This window comes from Bufo gargarizans, chromosome 2, assembly GCF_014858855.1.
Source record: "Bufo gargarizans isolate SCDJY-AF-19 chromosome 2, ASM1485885v1, whole genome shotgun sequence".
NCBI classification, from domain to species: domain Eukaryota; kingdom Metazoa; phylum Chordata; class Amphibia; order Anura; family Bufonidae; genus Bufo; species Bufo gargarizans.
Window position 1 is genome coordinate 535,044,290 of NC_058081.1, and position 25,634 is coordinate 535,069,923.

The window sequence follows — 25,634 nt, forward strand, 5'->3', positions numbered from 1 at the left end:
GGGGCTAATGGGGGCTTATGGCTGACATGAGGGGCTAATGGGGGGCTTATGGCTGACATGAGGGGCTAATGGGGGCTTATGGCTGACATGAGTGGCTAATGGGGGCTTATGGCTGACATGAGGGGCTAATGGGGGACTTATGGCTGACATGAGGGGCTAATGGGGGGCTTATGGCTGACATGTGGGGCTAATGGGGGCTTATGGCTGACATGAGGGGCTAATGGGGGCTTATGGCTGACATGAGGGGCTAATGGGGGACTTATGGCTGACATGAGGGGCTAATGGGGGCTTATGGCTGACATGAGTGGCTAATGGGGGCTTATGGCTGACATGAGGGGCTAATGGGGGACTTATGGCTGACATAAGGGGCTAATGGGGGGCTTATGGCTGACATGAGGGGCTAATGGGGGCTTATGGCTGACATGAGGGGCTAATGGGGGCTTATGGCTGACATGAGGGGCTAATGGGGGACTTATGGCTGACATGAGGGGCTAATGGGGGGCTTATGGCTGACATGAGGGGCTAATGGGGGACTTATGGCTGACATGAGGGGCTAATGGGGGGCTTATGGCTGACATGAGGGGCTAATGGGGGCTTATGGCTGACATGAGGGGCTAATGGGGGCTTATGGCTGACACGAGGGGCTAATGGGGGACTTATGGCTGACACGAGGGGCTAATGGGGGACTTATGGCTGACACGAGGGGCTAATGGGGGACTTATGGCTGACACGAGGGGCTAATGGGGGACTTATGGCTGACACGAGGGGCTAATGGGGGACTTATGGGTGACACGAGGGGCTAATGGGGGCTTATGGCTGACATGAGGGGCTAATGGGGGCTTATGGCTGACATGAGGAGCTAATGGGGGACTTATGGCTGACATGAGGGGCTAATGGGGGGCTTATGGCTGACATGAGGGGCTAATGGGGGGTTTATGGCTGACATGAGGGGCTAATGGGGGGCTTATGGCTGACATGAGGGGCTAATGGGGGACTTATGGCTGACATGAGGGGCTAATGGGGGGCTTATGGCTGACATGAGGGGCTAATGGGGGCTTATGGCTGACATGAGGGGCTAATGGGGGGCTTATGGCTGACATGAGGGGCTAATGGGGGGCTTATGGCTGACATGAGGGGCTAATGGGGGCTTATGGCTGACACGAGGGGCTAATGGGGGGCTTATGGCTGACACGAGGGGCTAATGGGGGCTTATGGCTGACACAAGGGGCTAATGGGGGACTTATGGCTGACACGAGGGGCTAATGGGGGACTTATGGCTGACATGAGGGGCTAATGGGGGGCTTATGGCTGACATGAGGGGCTAATGGGGGCTTATGGCTGACATGAGGGGCTAATGGGGGGGCTTATGGCTGACATTGGGGGGTTTATGGCTGACATTGGGGAGGTTTATGGCTGACATTGGGGAGGTTTATGGCTGACATTGGGGGGGTTTATGGCTGACATTGGGGGCTGATAGATGGCTAAAGGTTTGGGGGGCTGATCTGAGGTCTGATTAACATTGGGGGTCTGATTGCTGGTCTGACCTGAGGTGTAATGAAAAATATTTGTTTCTTATTGTTCTCCTCTAAAACTAGGTGCATCTTATAGGGTGAAAAATACGGTACAGTGCAGCAGAGACCAGTGCAGCAGAGACCATAGTTTATTTAGTCGTTATATAGTGTTATATATTTTAATATACACCTTGTGTTTTGTTATGCGTGTGAATCAGTCAGCCCCGCCCACCCCCTAAGCCCCGCCCCTACCCTCCACCCCCACCCGGTCCCTGGGAAAATTGTCTTGCATGAAACTGGTCCTTGGTGCAAAAAAGGTTCGTGACCATTGTCCTGGGTGATGAGCAGGAGCCATGGCGCTCCACCGCTTCTAATTTAGTGCAAATGGAGTTCTTCATGCTCCAGTGTTTGAATAGGGACCCCCGTATGAAAAGCATAAAGGGCAAGGACCTGTACTGGATGGCAAGGTACTTACACCCCCGGTACAAACACAAAATGGAGGACATTTTATCAGCATCACAGAGGGCTGGCAGAATGCAGCATTTTTAGGCCTTGCTGCGAGAGATGCTGCATTCTGCTGTTGCGGGCGCTGGCAGAGGAATTTCCACCCACAGCGAATCAGGTGTGGTACCAATCCTACCGCACCTGCAAGAAGAGGGTGGTTTGAAGATGTGTTGGTCACTTCGGATATGAGATCATTCTTGTAGCCAACGAATCGACAGCCGCCCTCTGGAATGCAGCCTCAGGGAACGCCTATACCGACAGGTGTTCTAATATATCGGGTTAATGGACGATGTGGACGCTCTGAGAAGCGAGGAACCCCTGGACTACTGAGTGTGCAGGCTTGACCTGTGGCCAGAGCTGGCAATTTGCCATGGAACTCTTGGCTTGCCCCTCGTCGGGTGTCCTGTCCGAAAGGACGTTCAGCGCAGCAGGGGGGATTGTGACCGATAAGCGCACTCGCCTAGCTCACGACAGTGTGGACTACCTCACATTTATAAAAATGAATGAGGCATGGATCTCGGAGGAATTCAAAACCTGTCACGGCCACGTGTATTTGAATTTCCTCATGCCAGCCCACACATATTTGCTACCACTTGAACAAAGAATGGTTCTTGTCTTATGTATATATATAGGCCTTTTCTGTCAGGTGAATGCCTAATTTTTGGGGCCTTTACTCCAGTGGCCTACAGTAAAAATTGTATCCAGTGACCGCCTAATGTACCTTCAGCCCCATAATCACAAGTTCTTTTCTGTCAGGTGAATGCCTAATTTTTTGGGCCTGTACTCCAGTGGCCTACAGTAAAATTTTTAGCCAGTGACTGCCTAATGTACCTCCAGCCACATAATCACACGTTCTTTTCTGTCAGGTGAATGTCTAATTTTTCGGGCCTGTACTGGCCTACAGTAAAATTTTTAGCCAGTGACTGCCTAATGTACCTCCAGCCCCATAATCACAAGTTCTTTTCTGTCAGGTGACTGCCGAATTTTTCGGGCGTGTACTTCAGTGGCCTACAGTATAAAATTTTATCCAGTGACCGCCTAATGTACGGGTACCTCCAGCCACATCATCACAAGTTCTTTTCTGTCAGGTGAATGCCTAATTTTTGGGGCCTGTACTTCCGTGGCCTAAAATAAAAAATTTCTAGGCTCCAGCAGGGTACATTTTTGAGAGTTTCCCTTTAAGACACATAAAAATGGCCCCTGATTAAAATACATATTTTTTGTGGGAATTTTTGCCAATGATCCCCTTCTGGTATGTCACTGTCCATGTTGTGGGACTGGTGCACTTCTAGTAAGTATTTGGTGGCTGCAAATATGATCTGAAGGTTTTTCAGGTTTGCCACGAACGCACGGTTCCCAAACATTTGATCGCGAATGCGTGTTCTCGTTTGCGAACTGTCCCGGCCGCTGTTTGTCCATCACTACTCCAGAGGCACAAAGCTGGGACTACACAGTGACCCTTATCGACAGATCAGAAGAACAGAAAGCTAAACAGTGAAGTGAACATAGTCTTACCAATCTATTTTTAGTGTAGGGGACTGGGGTGTAGCTAACGGCTCATGGGGCCTGGTGGAAGAGTTCAGCTTGGACCTCCCTTTCCTCAGTGCTTAGTGGTCAGGGGCAGAGGAGCACATAGAGTTTGTGCAGCCTGAGGCAAAAATTGTAACTGCATACATAAGGTTACAACCGTTTACCCTCCTCCCACTCCTCCTCTCCCCTCCTTGCTACATTGTTGAGGGGTTCAGTATTAATAGCAACTTAGTATATCAGCACTATCACCTGATAGTTTTAAATGTTTGTGGGGTTATGGTTCATCAAAGACCATGTTTTAAATTGATCTAATGAAGTTATACCTTTTATTTTCAATAAGTAGTACCCCTACAGGGATTTTCGGTTTTGTGACCGGGTGTTCATTGAGGTTTTACCTCCCGAGGGTCTCTACTAGGGCCCATTCAGTAGTGTTCTTAATAATTAAGGCACGCAATATTTGTGGTGCATCTCTGCAGGTCTTTGAACTGAAATCTATGCCAGCGGGTTTCCTGGAACAAATTATAATAACTTGGTTGGGCCTACTAGATATGGTCCTGCACCGCCTACTTTTTGGAAAAGTGGTGAACAGAGTGCCAAAATTTGCATCTTTTTTATGTCTGGTTTCTACGAACAGGGATGAGAAAATGCTTTGGTTTGAAAAAGGGAGATGAAAAAATATATATACCAGATGTAGCAGTAGAAAACAGCCACTCCAGCTTGGAGGGCTTACACTTTATGGCTCTAGAGCCACACAACTGAATTTGGATTTTTTCTAGTTTTTAAGTGCCTGATCGCTGTTAGAACATAAAGTAGCTTTATTCTTTCACACATTTCCACTTGGACCTTTAAACTCCCTGCTGGTTCAGTTTATATAGGAAGCATTCTGCACTGCTCTGAATGAGATTGGAATATGAACAAGATAATCATCTAACTGTTGAGTACAAGGTAAGCAGAGCAAAAGATCTGCCACGTTAGGCTTTGTTCACATCTATGTTGCGGATACCGTAAAATGGACACCACTGTGTTACAGTCAGGGGCGTAGCTATAGTGGAAGCTGGGGAAGGGGCTGCTTTGGGGCCTGAACTCAGAATGGGCCCACCCAGGAGGAAGACTAAAAGACGGAGTGGCAGCTGAGCCTGGTCTGAAAGGGAGATCTTGACTAGCCACAGGAGTAGGGGTTTCACAGGGAGGAGGGAGTTGTGAAAGTTGTCTGGGGGGCTCAGTCAAAAATTTGCTGGGGGGCCTAGTCATTTCTAGTTACGCCACTGGTTACAGCTGATTTCATCAGGGTTCCATTGTGGTATCCATTGTATTGATGCAAAGAATAATGTTGCATCAATTCGGATGGAATTTATGACAGACTTTCCAATGCAAATGTGAACACAGCATTACTTAACACTAAATGATAAAAGACAAAAAAACTGAAAAACTATTAGAATAGAAAACCCGTAGTTGGACAAACCTTAAACTCCACGGGTGTGTGGATAAGGAATAGATCCATGTAATCCAGCCCCAAATCCTTAAGAGAATGTTCCAGGGCAGGTCGGACTCTCTCAGGAGCATGGCTATTATTCCAGAGCTGCAGAAATAAATTAAAAACAAGCCTGTCTTAACTGAGTGCTGCCACCTAATGGCTATGTTAAAGGGGTTGTGCAGGCCATATATATTGATGACCTATTAGGATAGGTAATCAATAGCTGATTAGTGGGGGTACCAGGTGTTGGACCACCACCAATCTGATATTGATGACCTATCCTGACGATAGGTCAACTATATATATATATCCTGCACAACCCCTTACCCCTTTAATGAGAAGATGGGCAAAGTTGGAAAAATTTGATTGTACAAAATGCAAATGTGGTTACCTTTCCAGTGTAAAAAATGTCTTCTCGCTTCACCGTTCCATCAGCAATCTTTGATCTAATGGCTTTGCCAACTTCAGCCTCATTCCCATAGATAAAGGCACCGTCGATGTGGCGATATCCAGCCTCAATAGCCACCTTGGTGCTCTCCTCTGCCTGTTCTTTTGTGTACTGCACATAAGAATATGCAATCATGATCATTAGAGGGGTTGTCCAGTTTAAAAAATGCCCATAAAAAAAAAATTCTCTCAAATAATATATACATGTGCAAACACCTTTAAAAGGCTTATGCTATGATGGCTGTAAAAATAAGTCATACATAATATAGTACTTGACAATCTATCTAACAATGCTTTGTTCACATCTATGTTGCGGATACCTGTACCTCACATGGATCCAGAGCTCCTCTGCTCCTTACTCCAGTTGCTTTGCCAGATTCTCTTCAGACTGGCAGCTCAGGGGTGTGTATTCCACCCCATGCTGTTACTTCCACTGCTCCCCCCCCCCCCCCACACCTCCCCACTCTGTGACTAAACCACTGTGTTGACTCCTCTTGCTGTTGCCATACTCACCACTCTGACTGGGCCACTAGTGTCCCTGTTTTTTTTTTTTTTACATCACCAGTTATTTTACCCTTCTTCTGGTCTGTCGGAAAACATAGAATGTGTCGGCAGATAATAACTATTTGGCCCATCTAGTCTGCCCAATATACTGAAGAAACAAAAAAATGGAAAACGCATCAGAACCACTGTCAGTATTTTGCATTAGGATTTCATCATGACTTTGAAGCCAAAAGCAGAAGTGGGTCCAAAACACAGAAGACATACAAATATTTCCATCACATGTCATCTGTTTTGGACCCACTCCTGTTTTTGCCTTACAAATGCTTATCAATTACTGACCATGTAAAGGCGGATGCTCAAAAGACAGGATACTTATTTTCTTTGGTGGGGAGGGGGGGTTGTTCAGGAGAGAAAAAATATAAGTGACGTCAACACAAACTTACTGCTGACACCCTCTCCACTCTGTCATGGGGCCACTACTTGTATAAGTGTAACATGAGACGGCTCTTTCCCACTATAGTAGAATCAGTGGCTAACAGAACAGGTTATCTATCAATCAATGTGGACACCCCATTGAATATTAGAATCCGGGGCCACTGCACAATTAAGTACATTATACCTGATGCTAACATTGATCTGTAAGACTGAGTTAAAGAGAACCTGTCATCGGGATTTTGTGTATAGAGCTGAGGACATGGGTTGCTAGATGGCCGCTAGCACATCCGCAATACCCAGTCCCCATAGCTCCGTGTGCTTTTATTGTGTAAAAAAACGATTTGATACATATGCAAATTAACCTGAGATTAGTCCTGTCCCTGAGATGAGTCAGGGACAGGACTCATCTCAGGTTAATTTGCATATGTATCAAATGTTTTTTTTTTACACAGTAAAAGCACATAGAGCTATGGGGACTGGATATTGCGGATGTGCTAGCGGCCATCTAGAAACCCATGTCCTCAGCTATATACACAAAATCCCGGTGACAGGTACCAGCAGTTACTGTATGGTAAGACAAAATCAGGAGCCAATATTACTCGCAGATAAGGTATCCTGACCAGATCTGCACCTCTGTGTTTTTTACCTGTGTGGAGTGTGAACTGAGCCCAAAAGTGAGGCACAGTCATTCTACAGCTAACAAAAGTGATTCAAAAGCATATGTTTGCACTGCCACAACATGGCTTAAAATTAACAATTTTTTTTGCTTTTTCTGACCTACTTTATTTCCACTGCCTCCATGTCCTCCTTTTGTTCCACTAAAGAGTCATTGGGGCACGGCTCCTGCAAAGGCGCACAGTGTATTTTATTTTATTTTTTGTGTGACTTTAACAAAAGCTGCTGTATGCTTTTATTTTGGTTTAACTAGGACGGTTGGTGGCTTGCGTCCTTTCAAAAATGATATTATTGTGTAAAACTTACATAAATAAAAAAGTATACATATTAGGTATCGCCGCGTCCGTATCGACCAGCTCTATAATAATATCACATGAGCTAACCCCTCAGATGAACACCGTAAAAAATAAAAAATAAAATCTGTGCTAAATAAACAATTTTTTGGCACCTTACATCACAAAAAGTGTAATAGCAAGCGATCAAAAAGTCATATGCACCCCAAAATAGCGCCAATCAAACCATCATCTCATCCCGCAAAAATCATACCCTACCCAAGATAATGTCCCAAAAACTGAAAAAACTATGGCTCTTAGACTATGGAAACACTAAAACATGATTTTTTTTGTTTCAAAAATGAAATCATTGTGTAAAACTTACATAAATAAGAAAAAAGTATACATGTTAGGTATCGCCGCGTCCGTATCGACCGGCTCTATAAAAATATCACATGACCTAACCCCTCAGGTGAACACCGTAAAAAAATAAAAATAAAAACGGTGTAAAAAAAGCCATTTTTTGTCATCTTATGTCACAAAAAGTGTAATAGCAAGCAATCAAAAAGTCATATGCACCCCAAAATAGTGCCAATAAAACCGTCATCTCATCCCACAAAAAATGAGACCCTACTTTAGATATTCGCCCAAAAACTGAAAAAACTATGGCTCTCAGACTATGGAGACACTAAAACATATTTTTTTTGTTTCAAAAATGAAATCATTGTGTAAAACTTACATAAATAAAAAAAATGTATATATATTAGGTATCGCCGCGTCCGTGACAACCTGCTCTATAAAAATACCACATGATCTAACCTGTCAGATGAATGTTGTAAATAACAAAAAAATAACGGTGCCAAAAAAGCTATTTCTTGTTACCTTGCCTCACAAAAAGTGTAATATAGAGCAACCAAAAATCATATGTACCCTAAACTAGTACCAACAAAACTTCCACCCTATCCCGTAGTTTCTAAAATGGGGTCACTTTTTTGGAGTTTTTACTCTAGGGGTGCATCAGGGGGGCTTCAAATGGGACATGGTGTCCAACAAAACTGTCTAGCAAAATCTGCCTTCCAAAAACCGTATGGCATTCCTTTCCTTCTGCGCCCTGCCGTGTGCCCGTACAGCAGTTTACGACCACATATCGGGTGTTTCTGTAAACTACAGAATCAGGGCCATAAATAATTAGTTTTGTTTGGCTGTTAACCCTTGCTTTGTAACTGGAAAAAAATAGTAAAATGGAAAATTTGCCCAAAAATTGAAATTCTGAAATGTCATCTCTATTTGCCAATAACTCTTGTGGAACACCCAAAGGGTTAACAATGTTTGTAAAATCAGTTTTGAATACCTTGAGGGGTGTAGTTTCTTAGATGGAGTCACTCTTATGGAGTTTCTACTCTAGGGGTGCATCAGGGGGGCTTCAAATGGGACATGGTGTCCAAAAAAAACTGTCTAGCAAAATCTGCCTTTCCAAAACCGTATGGCATTCCTTTCCTTCTGTGTCCTACCGTGTGCCCGTACAGTGGTTTACGACCACATATGGGGCGTTTCTGTAAACTACAGAATCAGGGCCATAAATAATGAGTTTTGTTTGGCTGTTAACCGTTGCTTTGTAACTGGAAAAAAAATTATTAAAATGGAAAATATGCCAAAAATTGTATCTGTATTTTCCATTAATTCTTGTGGAACACCTAAAGGGTTAAAAAAGTTTGTAAAATCAGTTTTGAATACCTTGAGGGGTGTAGTTTCTAGAATGATGTCATTTTTGGGTGGTTTCTATTATATAAGCCTCACAAAGTGACTTCAGACCTGAACTGGTCCCTAAAAATTGGGTTTTTGAAAAGTTCAGAACAATTTCAAGATTTGCTTCCAAACTTCTAAGTCTTGTAACATCCCCAAAATATAAAATATCATTCCCAAAATTATGCAAACATGAAGTAGACATATGGGGAATGTAAAGTAATAAATATGTTTGGAGGTATTACTATGTATTATAGAAATAGAGACATTGAAACTTGGAAATTTGCAATTTTTTACAAATTTTTGGTAAATTTGGTATTTTTTTATAAATCAAAATGTATTTATTTAACTTCATTTTACCAGTGTCATGAAGTACAATATGTGCTGAAAAAACAATCTCAGAATGGCCTGGATAAGTTAAAGCGTTTTAAAGTTATCATCACTTAAAGTGACACTGGTCAGATTTGCAAAAAATGGCCTGGTCCTTAAGGTGAAAAATGTGAAAATGAGCCGGGTCCTTAAGGTGTTAAACTTAATAACACACAAAGAATTAAATGTTACCATGTTTTTATTGAACACACCATGCAAACATTCACAGTGCAGGTGGAAAAAGTATGTGAACCCCTAGACTAATGACATCTCCAAGAGGTAATTGGAGTGAGGTGTCAGCCAACTGGAGTCCAATCAATGAGATGAGATTGGAGGTGTTGGTTACAGCTGCCCTGCCCTATAAAAAACATATACCAGTTCTGGGTTTGCTTTTCACAAGAAGCATTGCCTGATGTGAATGATGCCTTGCACAAAATAGAAGACCTACGATTAAGAATTGTTGACTTGCATAAAGCTGGAAAGGGTTATAAAAGTATCTCCAAAAGCCTCGCTGTTCATCAGTCCACGGTAAGACAAATTGTCTATAAATGGAGAAAGTTCAGCACTGCTGCTACTCTCCCTAGGAGTGGCCGTCCTGTAAAGATGACTGCAAGAGCACAGCGCAGACTGCTCAATGAGGTGAAGAAGAATCCTAGAGTGTTAGCTAAAGACTTACAAAAGTCTCTGGCATATGCTAACATCCCTATTAGCCAATCTACAATACGTAAAACACTAAACAAGAATGGATTTCATGGGAGAATACCACAGAGGAAGCCACAGCTGTCCAAAAAAAAACATTGCTGCACATTTACAGTTTGCACAAGAGCACCTGGATTTTCCACAGTACTGGCAAAATATTTTGTGGACAGATGAAACCAAAGTAGAGTTGTTTGGAAGAAACACACAACACTTGACGGTGGTATTGGTTACTTACCGTCCGACCAGGGCCGGCGTCATAACCCGGCATCCCCGGGCAAGTGCCGGGGCCCAATGCTCCTGGGGGGGGCCCACTGAGCTGCTATGAGCACTTCCATCAATACAGATGGGAGCTCTCACTGCTGTCATTTCAGTTACGCAGTACCCCTTTGGTGGGGCCCTCTGAGCTGCAGAGACTCAGAACACGCCCCCTCTACACAGGAAACATGCTGCCTGAGGAGAGAGACCGGAGGGCTGGAGCTGTGAGTGAGTCTGCAGTCTGCACTGTGACTGTTTCTTGTCTGTGGGACAGAAGGGGGGGGGGGGACTCTCCGATCGGCTGCTGCTTCATTCTATTTAGTTGTATTACTGTTTCATTAAGCAGTTTGCCTCCATGATACCTGCCCCCCCCCCCCCATATCCTGTCCTATCTTATCCTCATGGGGCCCCTGCTGTCTCCTTTCCTCCCTCATGTATCCAGAGCTCCTGTTTCACCCCCTATCTCCTGTTGCTGCCCTGCACAGACCTCCTGCCCCTACTTCTTGTATGAATCCCCCTCAGAGCCCCTTCAACCTACTTGCTGTGTCCACCCCTCCTGTCCATCCAGGGCCCCTGTCTCACTCCTCTGCCTCTCATTATGGTGGCATCTGAACAGCATTCACCATAAGGACCTTCTAACGTCACAGGGTCATGTGACTGTGCCCCCCACCCCGTACTGTGCCCACTTATACCCTGCATTCTGCCCTCTTACCACACCCTGTGCAGTGCCCGTAGTCATTCCCTGTACTGTGCCCTCTTATACCCTTTTATCCGGTCCGGTTTTATCATTGTATGGCGGTGTTATCACTATATGGCGGTGGTATCCAATAACTGCATGGCCATAACTGTATCCCCTTCCCTGCCCACGCCATCCTTTTTTAGACCTGGCATGAGCGGGAAAAGATACAGATTGTGGTGCTAAGGACCTTTGTGCCACAATCTGTGTCAGAAATACGCCTAAGGCTACTTTCACACCTGCGTTTAGGTGCGGATCCGTCTGGTATCTGCACAGACGGATCCGCACCTATAATGCAAACGCTTACATCCGTTCAGAACGGATACGTTTGCATGATGATGCAAACGGATCCGTTAAGACTTTACATTGAAAGTCAATGGGGGACGGATCCATTTGAAAATTGAGCCATATTGTGTCAACTTCAAACGGATCCGTCCCCATTGACCTACATTGTAAGTCTGGACGGATCCGTTTGCCTCCGCACGGCCAGGCGGACACCCAAACGCTTCAAGCAGCGTTCGGGTGTCCGCCTGCTGAGAGGAGCTGAGGACAGACGGAGCCATACTGATACATTCTGAGCGGATCCGCGTTCACTCAGAATGCATTAGGGCTGGACGGATCCGTTTGGGGCCGCTTGTGAGAGCCTTCAAACGGAACTCACAAGCGGAGCCCCGAACGCTAGTGTGAAAGTAGCCTAACATAGACGTATTTCTATATAATAAATGACCCCCTAATTGTATTATTATTTGGGGGTAGGGCTAATATCTTTATATTATATAGATTCTAGTGTATTATACTGTGCCCTGTATTTCCCAGTAGAAAATGATCCTTGGGAAACACAGTCCTCACCCCTGACCACCAGGACCAGGCAGCGCTCTGTCAGTACATGGCGGCCTCCCTCTCCGCCACGCTGCTCCGCTGTGTACTGGGGCTTATTCTGACACTGGGGCTGGGTTCACATCCCATTTGTGCCATCCATTTAATGTATACCAAAAATATATGCGTTAACAGATGCCTCAGACTGATGCCGTACAGTGGCGTCCGTTCACCATACAGTTCCATTGTAAAAAAACATATACGTTAACGTATGCATTTTTTACTTGACTCTGCAGGATACAAAAACGTGGAGTGCTGCACATTTGTATACATCAAACCGATAGGAAAAACGTGATGGGGGGGAGAGGGGCGTACTAAAATTTGCTGTGGGGCCCTGTCAGTTCTAGCTACATCACTGCACATCTCCTTCTCTCCTCCAGGCCTGGCTCACTGCTGCAGTGGGCCGGAGGAGAGAAAGAGCGCAGGGAGCTGCGGTTAGTGAATGACAGGACCACCAGCTCCCCTGCAATGATAGGTATGTGAGGGGGCCACTGGGGGGTCATTCACCACACTGTGAGGGCCCCTTACACAGTATAATGACTTCCAGTGCCCCCCATTTAGTATAATGATCCCCATTGACCCTCCATTTAGCATAATGACCACCAGAGCCCCCATTAAATATAATAACCCCTCGTGCCCCCTCCATACAGTATAACCCCCAGTGTGGGGGCGATTGGGGGTCATTATTCTAAATGGAGGGTCACTGTGGGGTCATTATACTGTGAGGGCCCTTTACATAGTATAATGACCCCCAGTGTCCCCCATTTAGTATAATGACCCCCAGAGCCCCCTCCATACAGTATTCCCCCAGTGGGGGCTACTGGGGGTCATTATTCTGAATGGGTGCGACTGGGGGTTATTATTCTGAATGCAGGGCCACAGGTGGTCATAATACAGGGGGGGGGGAATTGGGGGTTCATTATACTGTGTGAAGGGCCACTAGTAGTCATTATACTGTGTGAAGGGCCACTAGTAGTCATTATACTGTATAGGGGCCACTGGGGGTCATTATACCGTGTAGGAGCCACAGGGGGACATGTCAATGTAAAAAAATGCCTCATGGGGGCCCACTGGGATTTATCGCCCAAGGGCCCACATGAACCTGGAGCCGGCCCTGCGTCCGACCCCTGTAACCCTCCCCTATTCCTCAACTTCCCCCCTTCCCCCCATTCCCTCGATAACTTACCTCCCCCCAGTGTTCTATCCCCAACATTCCTTAATGAAAACTCAGACACTGGGTTTGGAATAAATCGGCCACAGCAGCCGTTTTTTTTATTAACATACAAAACATAATATATTAAATAACAATTCCCTCCGAGGGGAGGTCCTTGAAGCCCCAAACAACTGCAAATACCCGACCGGGTGAGCCATCTTGCCTCCAGCCGTTGCCCACCATCTCAGAAGCACCACGGAATGGCCCCTTTTAAATCCGCCACCACTGGGAGTCCAGCCCCAATCATGGAGCCCTCCCAGCATCCTCCTCTGTGAATATAACCAACTTCAAGGAACTCCCCCCGCCACAGCTACCGTGACACCTAAAGCCTCCCTATGCATCCCTTCTCCCCGGACCTCTCCCCCCTCTATCTCCTTAAACATAGGGAGGGTGGGTGGGAGCTCTTTTCCCACAACTCAAAATGGCCCCTTTCCTCTCCTGGATCCAACTATTTAACCCCTTGACCACTCCTCTTACACTTAAACCACCCAATCCCCCCTTTCCAGAGCCCCTCGAAACCCTCCCCCCCTTAAACCCAGCCCATCACCCACTACACGGGGTCTCCCTGAACCAAACCCTCCGTCATGATGGCCTCCCCTAAAGGCTCTGCCCCCCAGTCCGGCCATAACTATGTGTGGAGAAAAAGAGGCACTGCACACCAACATCAAAACCTTATCCCAACTGTGAAGTATGGTGGTGGGGGCATCATGGTTTGGGGCTGCTTTGCTGCGTCAGGGCCTGCACGGATTGCTATCATCAAAGGAAAAATTAATTCCCAAGTTTATCAAGACATTTTGCAGTAGAACTTAAGGCCATCTGTACACCAGCTGAAGCTCAACAGAAGATGGGTGTTGCAACAGGACAACGACGTAAAGCATACAAACAGAAACAGAGTTTAAGCTTAAACAGAAGAAAATACGCCTTCTGGAGTGGCCCAGTCAGAGTCCTGACCTCAATCCGATTGAGGTGCTAAGGCATGACCTCAAGAAAGCGATTCACACCAGACATCCCAAGAATATTGCTGAACTGAAACAGTTCCGTAAATAGGAATAGTCAAGGATTGCTCCTGAGCATTGTGCACGTCTGATCTGCAACTACAGGAAACGTTTGGTTGAAGTTGTTGCAGCCAAAGGAGGTTCAAACAGTTATTAACCACCTCCGGTCACACTAATGCCGATCGGCGTCAGGACGGTGGTGCTCTCAGGTCTCGATGACGCATAGCGCGTTCACGTCAGAGCCATGGGAACAAGTTTAACTACAGCCTGCCGGCAGAGATCATTGGCTGGCAGGCTATAGATTTTTAAAAGATCCAATGAAATTAGTATATTAGACGCTATTTTGTAAATAGCGTCTGATATACCTGCTACCTGGTCCTCTGGTGGTCCCTTTTGCTTGGATCGACCACCAGAGGACACAGGCAGCTCTGTAAGTAGCACCAATCACCACACATACACTACACACCCTCCCCTGTCACTTATTAACCCCTGATCACCCCATCTAGACTCCCAGATCACCCCCCTATCATTGATCACCCCCCTGTAAGGGTCCCTCATCACCGCCAGGTAGTTAGCTACTTGTTAGGTAGTTAGCGCCCAGCCCTCGGCACCGCAGTCACTGATTAGTCGCTGATTAGCGTCATCGCTGTCGCTAATCAGCACTAGTACATTAGGGTCACCTTAGACTCTACAAAAAACGCAGTGTTCGCCCGATCAGGCCTGATCTTGTGCGCACACTTGTGTTCAGTCCGCCCCACCGCAGTGACAGAATATTTTTTTTATGATCACTGCAAAAACACTGTTAAATCGCTGCGCCGCTATAAAGATCACTTTTGAACTTTTGGGATCTTTATTAGCGATCACAGCTTTACTTCGCAAGCACTCCTTTTTACTAGTTTGCTCTTTTTCCTGGGTAGTCTCAGAGGAATACCCCCTAAATTTAGTTAGCCCAAAATGTCAAACAAGGGTTATTCCGCTAAAGAGGCCTACAGGATTCTGGCCGTGATGGATGAAAGCGATGGGGACGCCTCACCCGCGGAATCCAGTGGTTCAGAATATGAACCTGTACACAGCAGTGGCACTCTAACCGTTAGTGAAGATGACGAGGTTGAGGTCCCTGCTATGGTCAGGCGTACCCGATCCCATGTCAGTGTTCTGCATACCCCGCGTGATGAGCCTCATTTGCAGCAGAGTGGTGCTAGCGCTGATCTTTTTTATGGTGTGGCATACACCAGCAGCACAGCACATCCTGGACCTTCTACCAGCACTGCCGTATTCCCTGGTGAAGTGGCGAGCCCCAGAAGGGCAGTTCAAGCTAGTACAGATTAACTCCCCTGTCGCAGCCACGTTCACAGGCCCGTAGAGCCCTTAGTATCCCAGAGGTGCTGGCAAACCCTAATTGGCAATCCCCTGCTTCCGCCGCACCCGTATTGCCCCCTTTCACCGCCCAGTCTGGAGTTCGCATGGAGACAGCTCATTTAGGATCGGCCCTTCAGTTTTTTGAGCTGTTCTTCACCGCGGATCTCTATGACTTAGTTGTGACAGAAACCAACCGCTACGCCACAGACTATATAACCGCCAATCCGGAAAGCTTCTATGCCCAGCCTTTCCGGTGGAAACCAGTCACAGTTTCCGAATTTAAAATATTTTTGGGCCTTATCCTCAGCATGGGTTTAACTAAAAAAAATGTATTGCGGTCCTATTGGTCTAAAGGCCCAATACATTACATGCCCATGTTCTCTGCTGCAATGTCCAGGGCACGTTTCGCTGACAACAAAACCTGTCATCCAAGAGGTCACCCTGCTTATGACCGGCTCCACAAAATTCAGCCCCTCATAGACCATTTGTCATCCAGATTTGGAGATGCATATACCCCCAATCAGAACATCTGCATAGACGAGTCCCTAGTACATTTTACCGGGCGCCTTGGCATCAAACAGTACATCCCCAGCAAGCGCGCCCGGTATGGGGTCAAACTGTATAAGCTCTGTGAAAGGGCCACAGGCTATACATATCATATATAAGGGAAAAGACTCAAAACTGGAGCCGGTCGGATGCCCTGACTACCTGGGGAGCAGTGGCAAGATTGTCTGGGACTTGGCGTCACCCTTACTCCACAAGGGGTACCACTTATATGTGGACAATTTTTACACAAGTGTGGCCCTCTTTCGGCACTTACATCTAGTCGGAATTCAATGCTGTGGGACCGCGCGACCTAGTCGCCGGGGCTTTCCCCAACGGCTCATTAATACCCGACTTGCACTGGGGAGAGGGCTGCCTTGTGTGACCAAGAACTGCTCGCGGTGAAGTGGAGGGACAAGAGGGACGTTTACCTTCTGTCCACCATTCACGCAGACATGACAGTCCACCCCTTCACATGGAGGGGTGGACTTCAATGACCAGATGTTGGCTCCCTATTTAGTGTCCCACCGCACCAGATGCTGGTATAAGAAGGTGTCTGTTTATTTAATTAAATTGGCTGTCTATAATAGTTTTGTTCTCTACAGTAAGGCTGGGAGAACAGGATCCTTCCTAAAATTCCAGGAAGAGATCATTTCGGAACTCCTGTATCCAGGAGGGTCCGTGCCCCAAGTCCCTGATGTAGTGAGCCGGCTACATGTCAGACACTTCCCGAGTGTCTATCCTGGTACCCCAACTCACCGTTCCCCAAGAAAAATATGTCGTGTCTGTAGCAGGGCTGGAATGAGGCGTGACACCACCGTTTTTTGTCCTGACTGTCCTGACCAGCCTGCCCTATGCATAGGGGAGTGTTTCCGCAAGTACAACACACAGGTACACTATTAGTGTAGGGATTGCGTGACACAGGACAGGCACACAGGGGTCTTAGGGCCCTTTTACACAGAGATGCCACAAACCTCTCCTTTCACCTGGGACAAAGTGCATAATGTACTTCGCCACATCTCTGGGCGATTTGCGCTTTGCACATTGTCCCATGGGGAAGGAGAGATTTATCCTCTAAAGGTATAAAAAAAAACAAAAAACTTCTAGGTGGACCAAGCGATCAACCAGCTGAAGCACTGATGTGCATTCTGACAGAAGCATTGCGCTGTGGCAGATTACACAAAAGTCGGTGTATGCGGCGCTGCAAGACGAGATTTCTCCTTTACTTTGGCAAACACTTTGTATAAAAAATAATTCCGGCAATGATTTATTCATCCACATTGATTGATGTGAATGGAGAAATCGGGTTTGCCAGGGCATACGAGCTGAGTGGGTTTGGATGTTGGGCAGAGCTCCTATGTCCTGGCAGACGCCTTTCCCCTCTTTTTTTTTTTTTTGCTCATTTTATGGCAGAGATTTTTTCATCCACATTGATCGATGCAAATGAATAAATCTGTGACGTTCATTTTTTCTTTCAGCCCAGAGGCTCATTATCCGTATGCTCAATAGAAGGAGAATAGCAGAAACTCTTAATGCGGGCTATACATGTAATGATTGTGGAGACCCTCAAATGTTAGTGCAGTACAAACACCCCACAAATGACCCCATTTTGGAAAGAAGACTCCCCAAGGTATTCGCTGAGGGGCATATTGAGTCCATGAAAGATTTAACTTTTTCTCCCAAGTAAGCGGAAAGGGAGACTTTGTGAGAAAAAATAAATAAATCAATTTCCGCTAACTTGTGCCCAAAAAAAAATCTTCTATGTACTCGCCATGCCCCTCACAGAATACCTTGGGGTGTCTTCTTTCCAAAATGGGGTCACATATAGGGTATTTATACTGCCCTGGCATTTTAGGGGCCCTAAAGTGTGAGAAGAAGTCTGGAATCCAAATGTCTAAAAATGCCCTCCTAAAAGGTACTCGTTGGAATTTGGGCCCCTTTGCGCACCTAGGCTGCAAAAAAGTGTCACACATGTGGTATCGCCGTACTCAGGAGAAGTAGGGCAATGTGTTTTGGGGTGTCTTTTCACACATACCCATCCTGTGTGTGAGAAATATCTCTGTAAATGCCAACTTTAAAAAAAAAATTATACAAAGTTGTCAATTTACAGAGATATTTCTCTCACCCAGCATGTGTATATGTAAAAATACACTCCAAAACACATTGCCCTACTTCTTCTGAGTACGGCGATACCACATGTGTGACACTTTTTTTCAGCCTAGGTGCACAAAGGGGCCCAAATTCCAATGAGTACCTTTAGGATTTCACAGGGCATTTTTTACGCATTTGGATTCCAAACTACTTCTCACGCTTTTGGGCCCCTAAAATGCCAGGGCAGTATAAATACCCCACAAGTGACCCCATTTTGGAAAGAAGACACCCCAAGGTATTTCGTGAGGGGCATGGCGAGTTCATAGAAGATTTTTTTTTTTTTGGCACAAGTTAGCGGAAAGTTAATTCTTTGTGTGTTATTAGTTTAAGCAGACTGTGATTGTCTATTGTTCATCAGGTCACATTTTATGACCAATTTGTGCAGAAATCCATATCATTCCAAAGGTTTCACATACTTTTTCTTGCAACTCTATTCTCAGTGCATTTCTGCAGTTAATTCTGGTCAAAGAGTATAGTGGCCTATTTCAGTCCAACATGAAAAATATATTCCCAGTTCCCTTCTGCAGTTATTTCTGTTGAAAGCGTATAGGGGCGTATTACAATAAAAAAAATATATATATACGCACTACACTGTTGCAGTTATTTCTGGTGAAAGAGTATAGGGGCATATTTCAGTAGTACAAGAAAAATATAAACGCACTTCACTTCTGCAGTTAATTGTGGTGAAAGCGTTTAGTGGCCTCGTTCAATTTGTTTAGTTCAGCTACAAGTACAATATGTCAGGCCATGCACAGAGGAGTAGCAGAGGCCTAAATGTTTCTGGCGCAAGCCTAGGTCGCTGCAGAGTAAGGGGGCATGGCAGCAGGAGTCGCAGCGAGAGGCCTGAGCTCCCGGTGCCATCTAGTTGTTGTGTCTTGACTAGCAACCCAGCGGTTCTTAATTGGTTAACTCGGTCATCCACGTCATCCCAAGTGACATCAGACACCCCCAGCCAACATTCGGTGGGTTTGTCAGACACAACCCTTAGCTGTCATGGACCAGGAGCATGCCCTGTGCCCTCACCTGTCATCTCACCTGTCCTCAACATACCTCTGCCCTTTTCTGTTCCCTCACTGCAAGAAGTACTATATGCTGTGGGGTCAGCTACACTTTTCAGCGAGGAAGAGCTACTAGAGGACAGTCAGCAGCTACTGCCCAGCTAAGATCTGGAGGAGACATCTGCCGCTTTCTCCGCTAGGTGGGCAAGTAGTGATGAGGAGAGTGGTGGAGGAGCTTGTGTTGCGAGATACACAGATAACACTAGTCCTGATAATGTGGTAGTGTTACCTGCAGTCCTATGAAAAAACACAGATAACACTAGTCCTGATAATGTGGTAGTGTTACCTGCAGTCCTTTGTAAAACTACAGATAACACTAGTGCTCATAATGTGGTAGTGTTACCTACGTCCTTATTGTGCCTCCCTGTGTCTCTCCCATGGACTCCATGCTGGCGGCGCTGCCTCCTCTTCCTTCTTCTTCTTCTTGCCCCGCACAGAATGGAAGTACCCCGGACATTATGGAGGGGTACACATGGCAATACCTGCATAGCCTGTGTTTTAGGTTAGTCAGTTTTCTGCCCAGTGATTAGAGGCTATTTTTAGACTGAGGTTTTGGAGGGAATCTTTTCCCGCTCTTCTGTGAGGATCACTGGGCAGAATTTGAATTATGCCCAGTGATGTTCTTAATTGGTCATCTTGATGACCTATAATGTCGCAGGGATTGGGCGAAGTTTCCCCGAGCCCTGGTGACAGTAAATCATTGGTGGATTAGTGGGGATGGGGGCTATAAATGTCCGGGTTCCACGGGTTGGTTTGCCTGTTTGCCGCACCTGCCCGGGAAGCCTGGACCAGTTGTTCCTGGACACTGGCCATGGCCTTTTTGATTGTGCCTACTATGGAGTCCCTACTTGAAGAACTTACGTGAGTGCCTTCGCCAGCTGAGCCCTCCGGTGCCCTCTGCGGTGGAGCCTTGTCCGGTGCCTGCTTTCCCCTCCTTGCTGTCGGCTGAAGATGTCCGCGAAGTGCCGGCTACTGCTGTTCTGGAGGCTGACCTGTTGCGGAGCCCGGACGTGCCTGAGATTGGAACCGCCGTGGGCCAGTACGCATACACAAGTTGATGAGCGTGGAGACATTGGCATCGCGAGAGGACGTCGCGGTTCATCTGGACCAGGATGCCCAGCGCTTTCGTCTGTCGGGAGGACCATTTCAAGTCATTTCGTTTCTACCCCCCGCCCCCCCGCAGACTCTTTCCTGTGGGTTGCAGTAGAGAAGGAAATGCTGGAAGACACAGGATGCAGGGAGTTGGGATGTCCGGTGGATCGCACAGGGACCCCAACACCGGCAGCTGCTGCAGCACCTCAGCCTGGACCAGGTCTCCAATCGGGTGAGTGTACTGCTACACAGCTGGACCCAGTCATTTAATCTTTGTCTAAGATTTTGTCTTCCTTGGGGGGGTTAATTACTCATCCTTTACCCCCCCCCCCCCCGGCCTTCTGTTTCTGAGCCTATATTTTATAATGTAGCTTCTGCTTGGTTTGCAGCTGAGGGTGAGGGTGACGCTGACAGTGTTTTGGAACTTTTATCAGTTCCTCAGTGTTTGCCGTTGTTAGACAAATCTAAAGGGGTTAATGAAAATTGTTTTAAAGAAGTTTTACCATGTAATATTTCCCCTTTGGGTTTTCATGTGTCATCAATGGTAAAATAAAAAATTTGGAATGGTGAATATGTTGATGCTTTATCTCTGCTCCCTGCGTATAAGGAATTTGTTTCTAAAGTGGAATGCAGGGAGGAGAGATCTGAGGAGGATAGGCGCCGTCCTATTCCTCGCTGATTTAATAATTGGTCGCAGGCTTTTTGTATGACTTGAGGAGGTAAGATATTCTCAGACCCCTCATACCCCACACCATTAACCCCTATCCCAATAAAACACGTAGTCCGTAATTCTTGGTGGAAAAGGCCATAGCACCCGTTTATTAAAACAGCACTAATATTCGAACATCATTTTTAAACCATACATTAATAAATATCAACAAATAAATACAAACATATCAATACAATGTGATAACATTTTACTTCTGCGGTAGGATCCTAGAAGGCAACCCTAGCAAGCTGCGATCTTCACTCCACACATCTTCCTCCTTACCCTCGGCCGCACTCGCCGACCCAAGGGCACCAAATCCTCCAAAAACCATATATTCCTCTACCCCTGTAGGCCTTTTTAGCCCAACAGGAGCCCCCATCTTTCAGCTTACCGAACCACATGGATGCATGCTCCAACGTGTCATGCACCTACTAAACATAGTATTGCCTTCCAGGACCCCCCGTTACCTGCCCCCTGCTATGAAAAAATTGCAAACACATAACTCCAAACCAGGGCGGGAGGGTGGGCAATTCACCATACAATAATGACCTCCGGTGCCGCCCCACCCCTTCTACCCAACATATAAACGGCCCGCGAAACTGACGCACCACCCCTTACTCCTCCCCAGCTGCACTCCACCCCCCCTTCCCATGTAAATTAACCCTATCCTGGTCTGCTACTTCCCCCTCAGTCAGCTATCACTGCGCTACGTCTGCGCCTCGCTCCGTTGCCCTGATGACTTGAGGAGGTAAGATATTCTCAGACCCCTCATACCCCACACCATTAACCCCTATCCCAATAAAACACGTAGTCCGTAATTCTTGGTGGAAAAGCCCATAGCAGCCGTTTATTAAAACAGCACTAATATTCGAACATCATTTTTAAACCATACATTAATAAATATCAACAAATAAATCCAAACATATCAATACAATGTGATAACATTTTACTTCTGCGGTAGGATCCTAGAAGGCAACCCTAGCAAGCTGCGATCTTCACGCCACACATCTTCCTCCTTACCCTCGGCCGCACTCGCCGACCCAAGGGCACCAAATCCTCCAAAAACCATATATTCCTCTACCCCTGTAGGCCTTTTTAGCCCAACAGGAGCCCCCATCTTTCAGCTTACCGAACCACATGGATGCATGCTCCAACGTGTCATGCACCTACTAAACATAGTATTGCCTTCCAGGACCCCCCGTTACCTGCCACCGACGCACATAGGAGACACCTCACCTATGGACGTCCCGCCACACCCTGAATGCTGACTCCAAACCCTCCTGCAGCCCCAATGCCCACAAGTCCATGCCGATCTCATTAAGATGCACCCCATCCGACCTGAGGAATTGAGGCAAAGCCACCTCCAACTCCCTGTGACGAACCACAAAACCACCCTGCCGCCGAACGAAGCGCCCCACCTCCTTGTTCAATTTTGCCCGAGCCTTGTTGATGCGGTCCACAGACCTCGCAAAACGCCACGAACTCCTTGCTACCACCTCCGACCACACGACCAACAAATCCGGGAACTCTTCCATCAACCGCAACAAATCCAATTTGATGTCCCTAATGACGTCTCTCGAGCGGCGAACACCTAAGTCATTCCCACCCACATGCAAAACCACAATGTCTGGGCACCTGTCCAAGGAGGCAAAAGCATGGAATTCAGGCAACACGTGCCCCCACAACATACCCCGCAAACCAATCCACCGGACCTGCAACTTGCCCCCGGCTGAAAACCTAACTGCCAACCGCTCCTCCGCACATCTGCTCTCAACGCCCCCCAGTACACGTAAGAATGACGAAAATCCACGCCAAGCAAGAACGCAAACCTGTAAACACACAAAAGAAACAAACGGTGACCACAACAGGCAATGAACGATTCACCGACAAACAAACCACCCCCCCCCCCCTACACACCAATATCACAACATGTGCGGACGAATATATGAACGAAAACACGCAGACTCCCACCGGCCAATCCGCATAATAACATCCTCACCCAAACCCCATCTAGCGGCCTCCGTCGCCGCGCCGATCCGAAATGAATGTGACGCAAACTCACTCGCCACATAACCCGCCGCTGTCAAACACTTCCGAAAAACCGCCACAAACTGGTAACGCGACAAAATCGAGCCATCCGCATGGACCAACAACACCTCCCCCCCACTCAGCCGAAGCACCAAAAAATCCTCCAAACAACGAACTGGACACACCACCGAACCGGGCAGAGACCGCAACACAATGCACACCCCCCTGCCAACCTGGTCCGTTTTTGACTTACGCAAAACACAACGCAAGCCCCCTTCATAAACACTCACATCCTCCCGCAACAAGCCACCCCCACGCACACGACTAGCCGCCACCAGCTCAGAAACCCGAAAGGCCCCAAAGAAAGCCAAGGAAAAGGCTGCTCTAAACAAACACACCTCATACCAAGACTCACACACGCACCCTGCCCGATCCCATAACAACTGCAGAATCCGAAAAGAAACCGGACGACGGGAATCCTTCCTCACCACACTGCGACGATACCCCTTCAACGCCTGTCTCACCAAAAAACTCCGGGACACATCGGCCAAACCCCTCATACGCAACCAAAAAGCTACAGCCGCCACCCTCTTAGCAGCCACAGAAAAAGACAGACCATCGCTAAACGACATTCCCACAAAATAAACAAGCAACGAATGAAAATCCCCCACCCCTCTGCAACCCCCCACCTGCTCAATTAAACGTTCCCACTGCGACCACACAGAAGAATAAGCCGACCACGTACTGCTACTCACGGACCGTTGCACCAGATCTAACGAGACCCCAAGGCCACGCTCCAGAGCCACTGAGGACACAGCAGACCCGACACCTCCGCGCCCGGAACCAAGCTGCGAAAACGATCCCACTGGAAACGAGAAAGAGCATCAGTGATGGAATTATCAACCCCAGGTACATGAACCGCTACAAAACACGCATTCAACTTCAAACCGTTCAAAACCAAAAGACAAAGTAACCGCACCACAGGGGGCGAATTTGCCGACTGACTATTCACCGCCTGCACCACCCCTAAATTGTCACAACAAAAACGCACCCGCTTATTCCTCAACAAATCCCCCCACAACTCAGTAGCCAAAACAATAGGGAACAATTCCAACAAAGCCATGTTCCCAAGGAAACCGGCAACCCTCCACTCCTCCGGCCAAGCACCCGCGCTCCACTGCCCCTGACAAAAAGCCCCATAACCACACGACCCAGACGCGTCCGTAAACAACTCCAAATCCACATTAAAAACGGGCGACCCCATCCACACTGAACGGCCATTAAAATCCCTCAAAAAACTCTCCCACACCTCCAAATCCGCACGCACCTCCGCCGACAACCGCACAAAATGAAACGGGGCCTTCACACCCGCGGTGGCCATAGACAAACGCCTACAAAAAACCCGACCCATAGGCAAAATCCTACAGGCAAAATTCAACTTACCCAAAACGGACTGTACCCACCTAAGCTGCGCCTTCCTAGCATTCCGCAGCAAACCCACCTCACGACGCAAGTCCTCCACCTTATCCAAAGGCAACCGACACTCCATAGCAACGCTGTCAATCTCAATACCCAAGAACTTCACCATTGTAGCCGGACCCTCCGTTTTCTCACGCGCCAATGGAACCCCAAAACTCGCAGACACCCGCTCCATGGTATGCAACAAAACCGAACACACCCTGGAACCCGCCGGCCCTAAAAACAAAAAATCATCAAGGTAATGCAGCACAGAACTCCATCCCGCCTCCTGCCGCACCACCCATTCCAAAAAAGAACTAAACGTTTCGAACAACGAACACGAGATCGCACATCCCATAGGCAAGCAACAATCCACGAAAAACTGTCCCTCCCATTTAAAACCAAGCAAACGAAAGCTATCCGGGTGAATAGGCAGCAAGCGGAACGCCGCCTCAATATCCGTCTTCGCTAACAATGCACCCTGCCCAAAACGGCGCACCCACCGAATTGCCTCATCAAACGACGTATAAGACACAGAGCATAGCTCATCGTCAATCCCATCGTTCACAGAACACCCCGCCGGGTAAGACAAGTTATGAATAAGCCGAAATTTGCCAGGCTCCTTCTTCGGGACCAGACCCAAAGGCGAAACCCACAAATCCGGCAACGGACAATCGAGAAAAGGGCCCGCAATCCTCCCGGCTGACACTTCCTTCGCAATTTTTTCGGAAACCACCTCCGGCCGCTGCAATGCCGAAGACAAATTACGCACCACCACCCCCACTCCAACCGCCGAACACGGAATCCTAAAGCCATCCCGAAACCCCGCCAACAATAACGCTGCCGCCTCCCTATTTGGATACGTCTCTAGAAAGGGGCCCATCACGTCCACCCTCACCGGGGTCACCCCTCTTCTGCGCAGCCTCAAATCCCTTCCCTCTACCACGCTTGAAACACCGCGCAAAGCTGTGGGCTCCGCCACAACCGGAGCACTCATG

At 47.3% G+C, this 25,634-nt stretch overlaps 1 protein-coding gene across 2 annotated transcripts in view; it reads right to left on the reverse strand.

Annotated features, from left to right (window-relative positions):
* The window catches only part of LOC122928561 (aldo-keto reductase family 1 member C1-like), a 94,357-nt gene that overhangs the window by 13,761 nt on the left and 54,962 nt on the right, over positions 1 to 25,634 (reverse strand). For both annotated transcript variants that reach the window (XM_044281530.1, XM_044281529.1), the window contains 2 exons: positions 5,411 to 5,578; positions 5,008 to 5,124 (listed from right to left, as the gene is read on the reverse strand). In XM_044281530.1, coding sequence (XP_044137465.1) covers positions 5,008 to 5,124; positions 5,411 to 5,578 — 285 coding nt within the window. The remainder of the gene's footprint in view (positions 1 to 5,007; positions 5,125 to 5,410; positions 5,579 to 25,634) is intronic.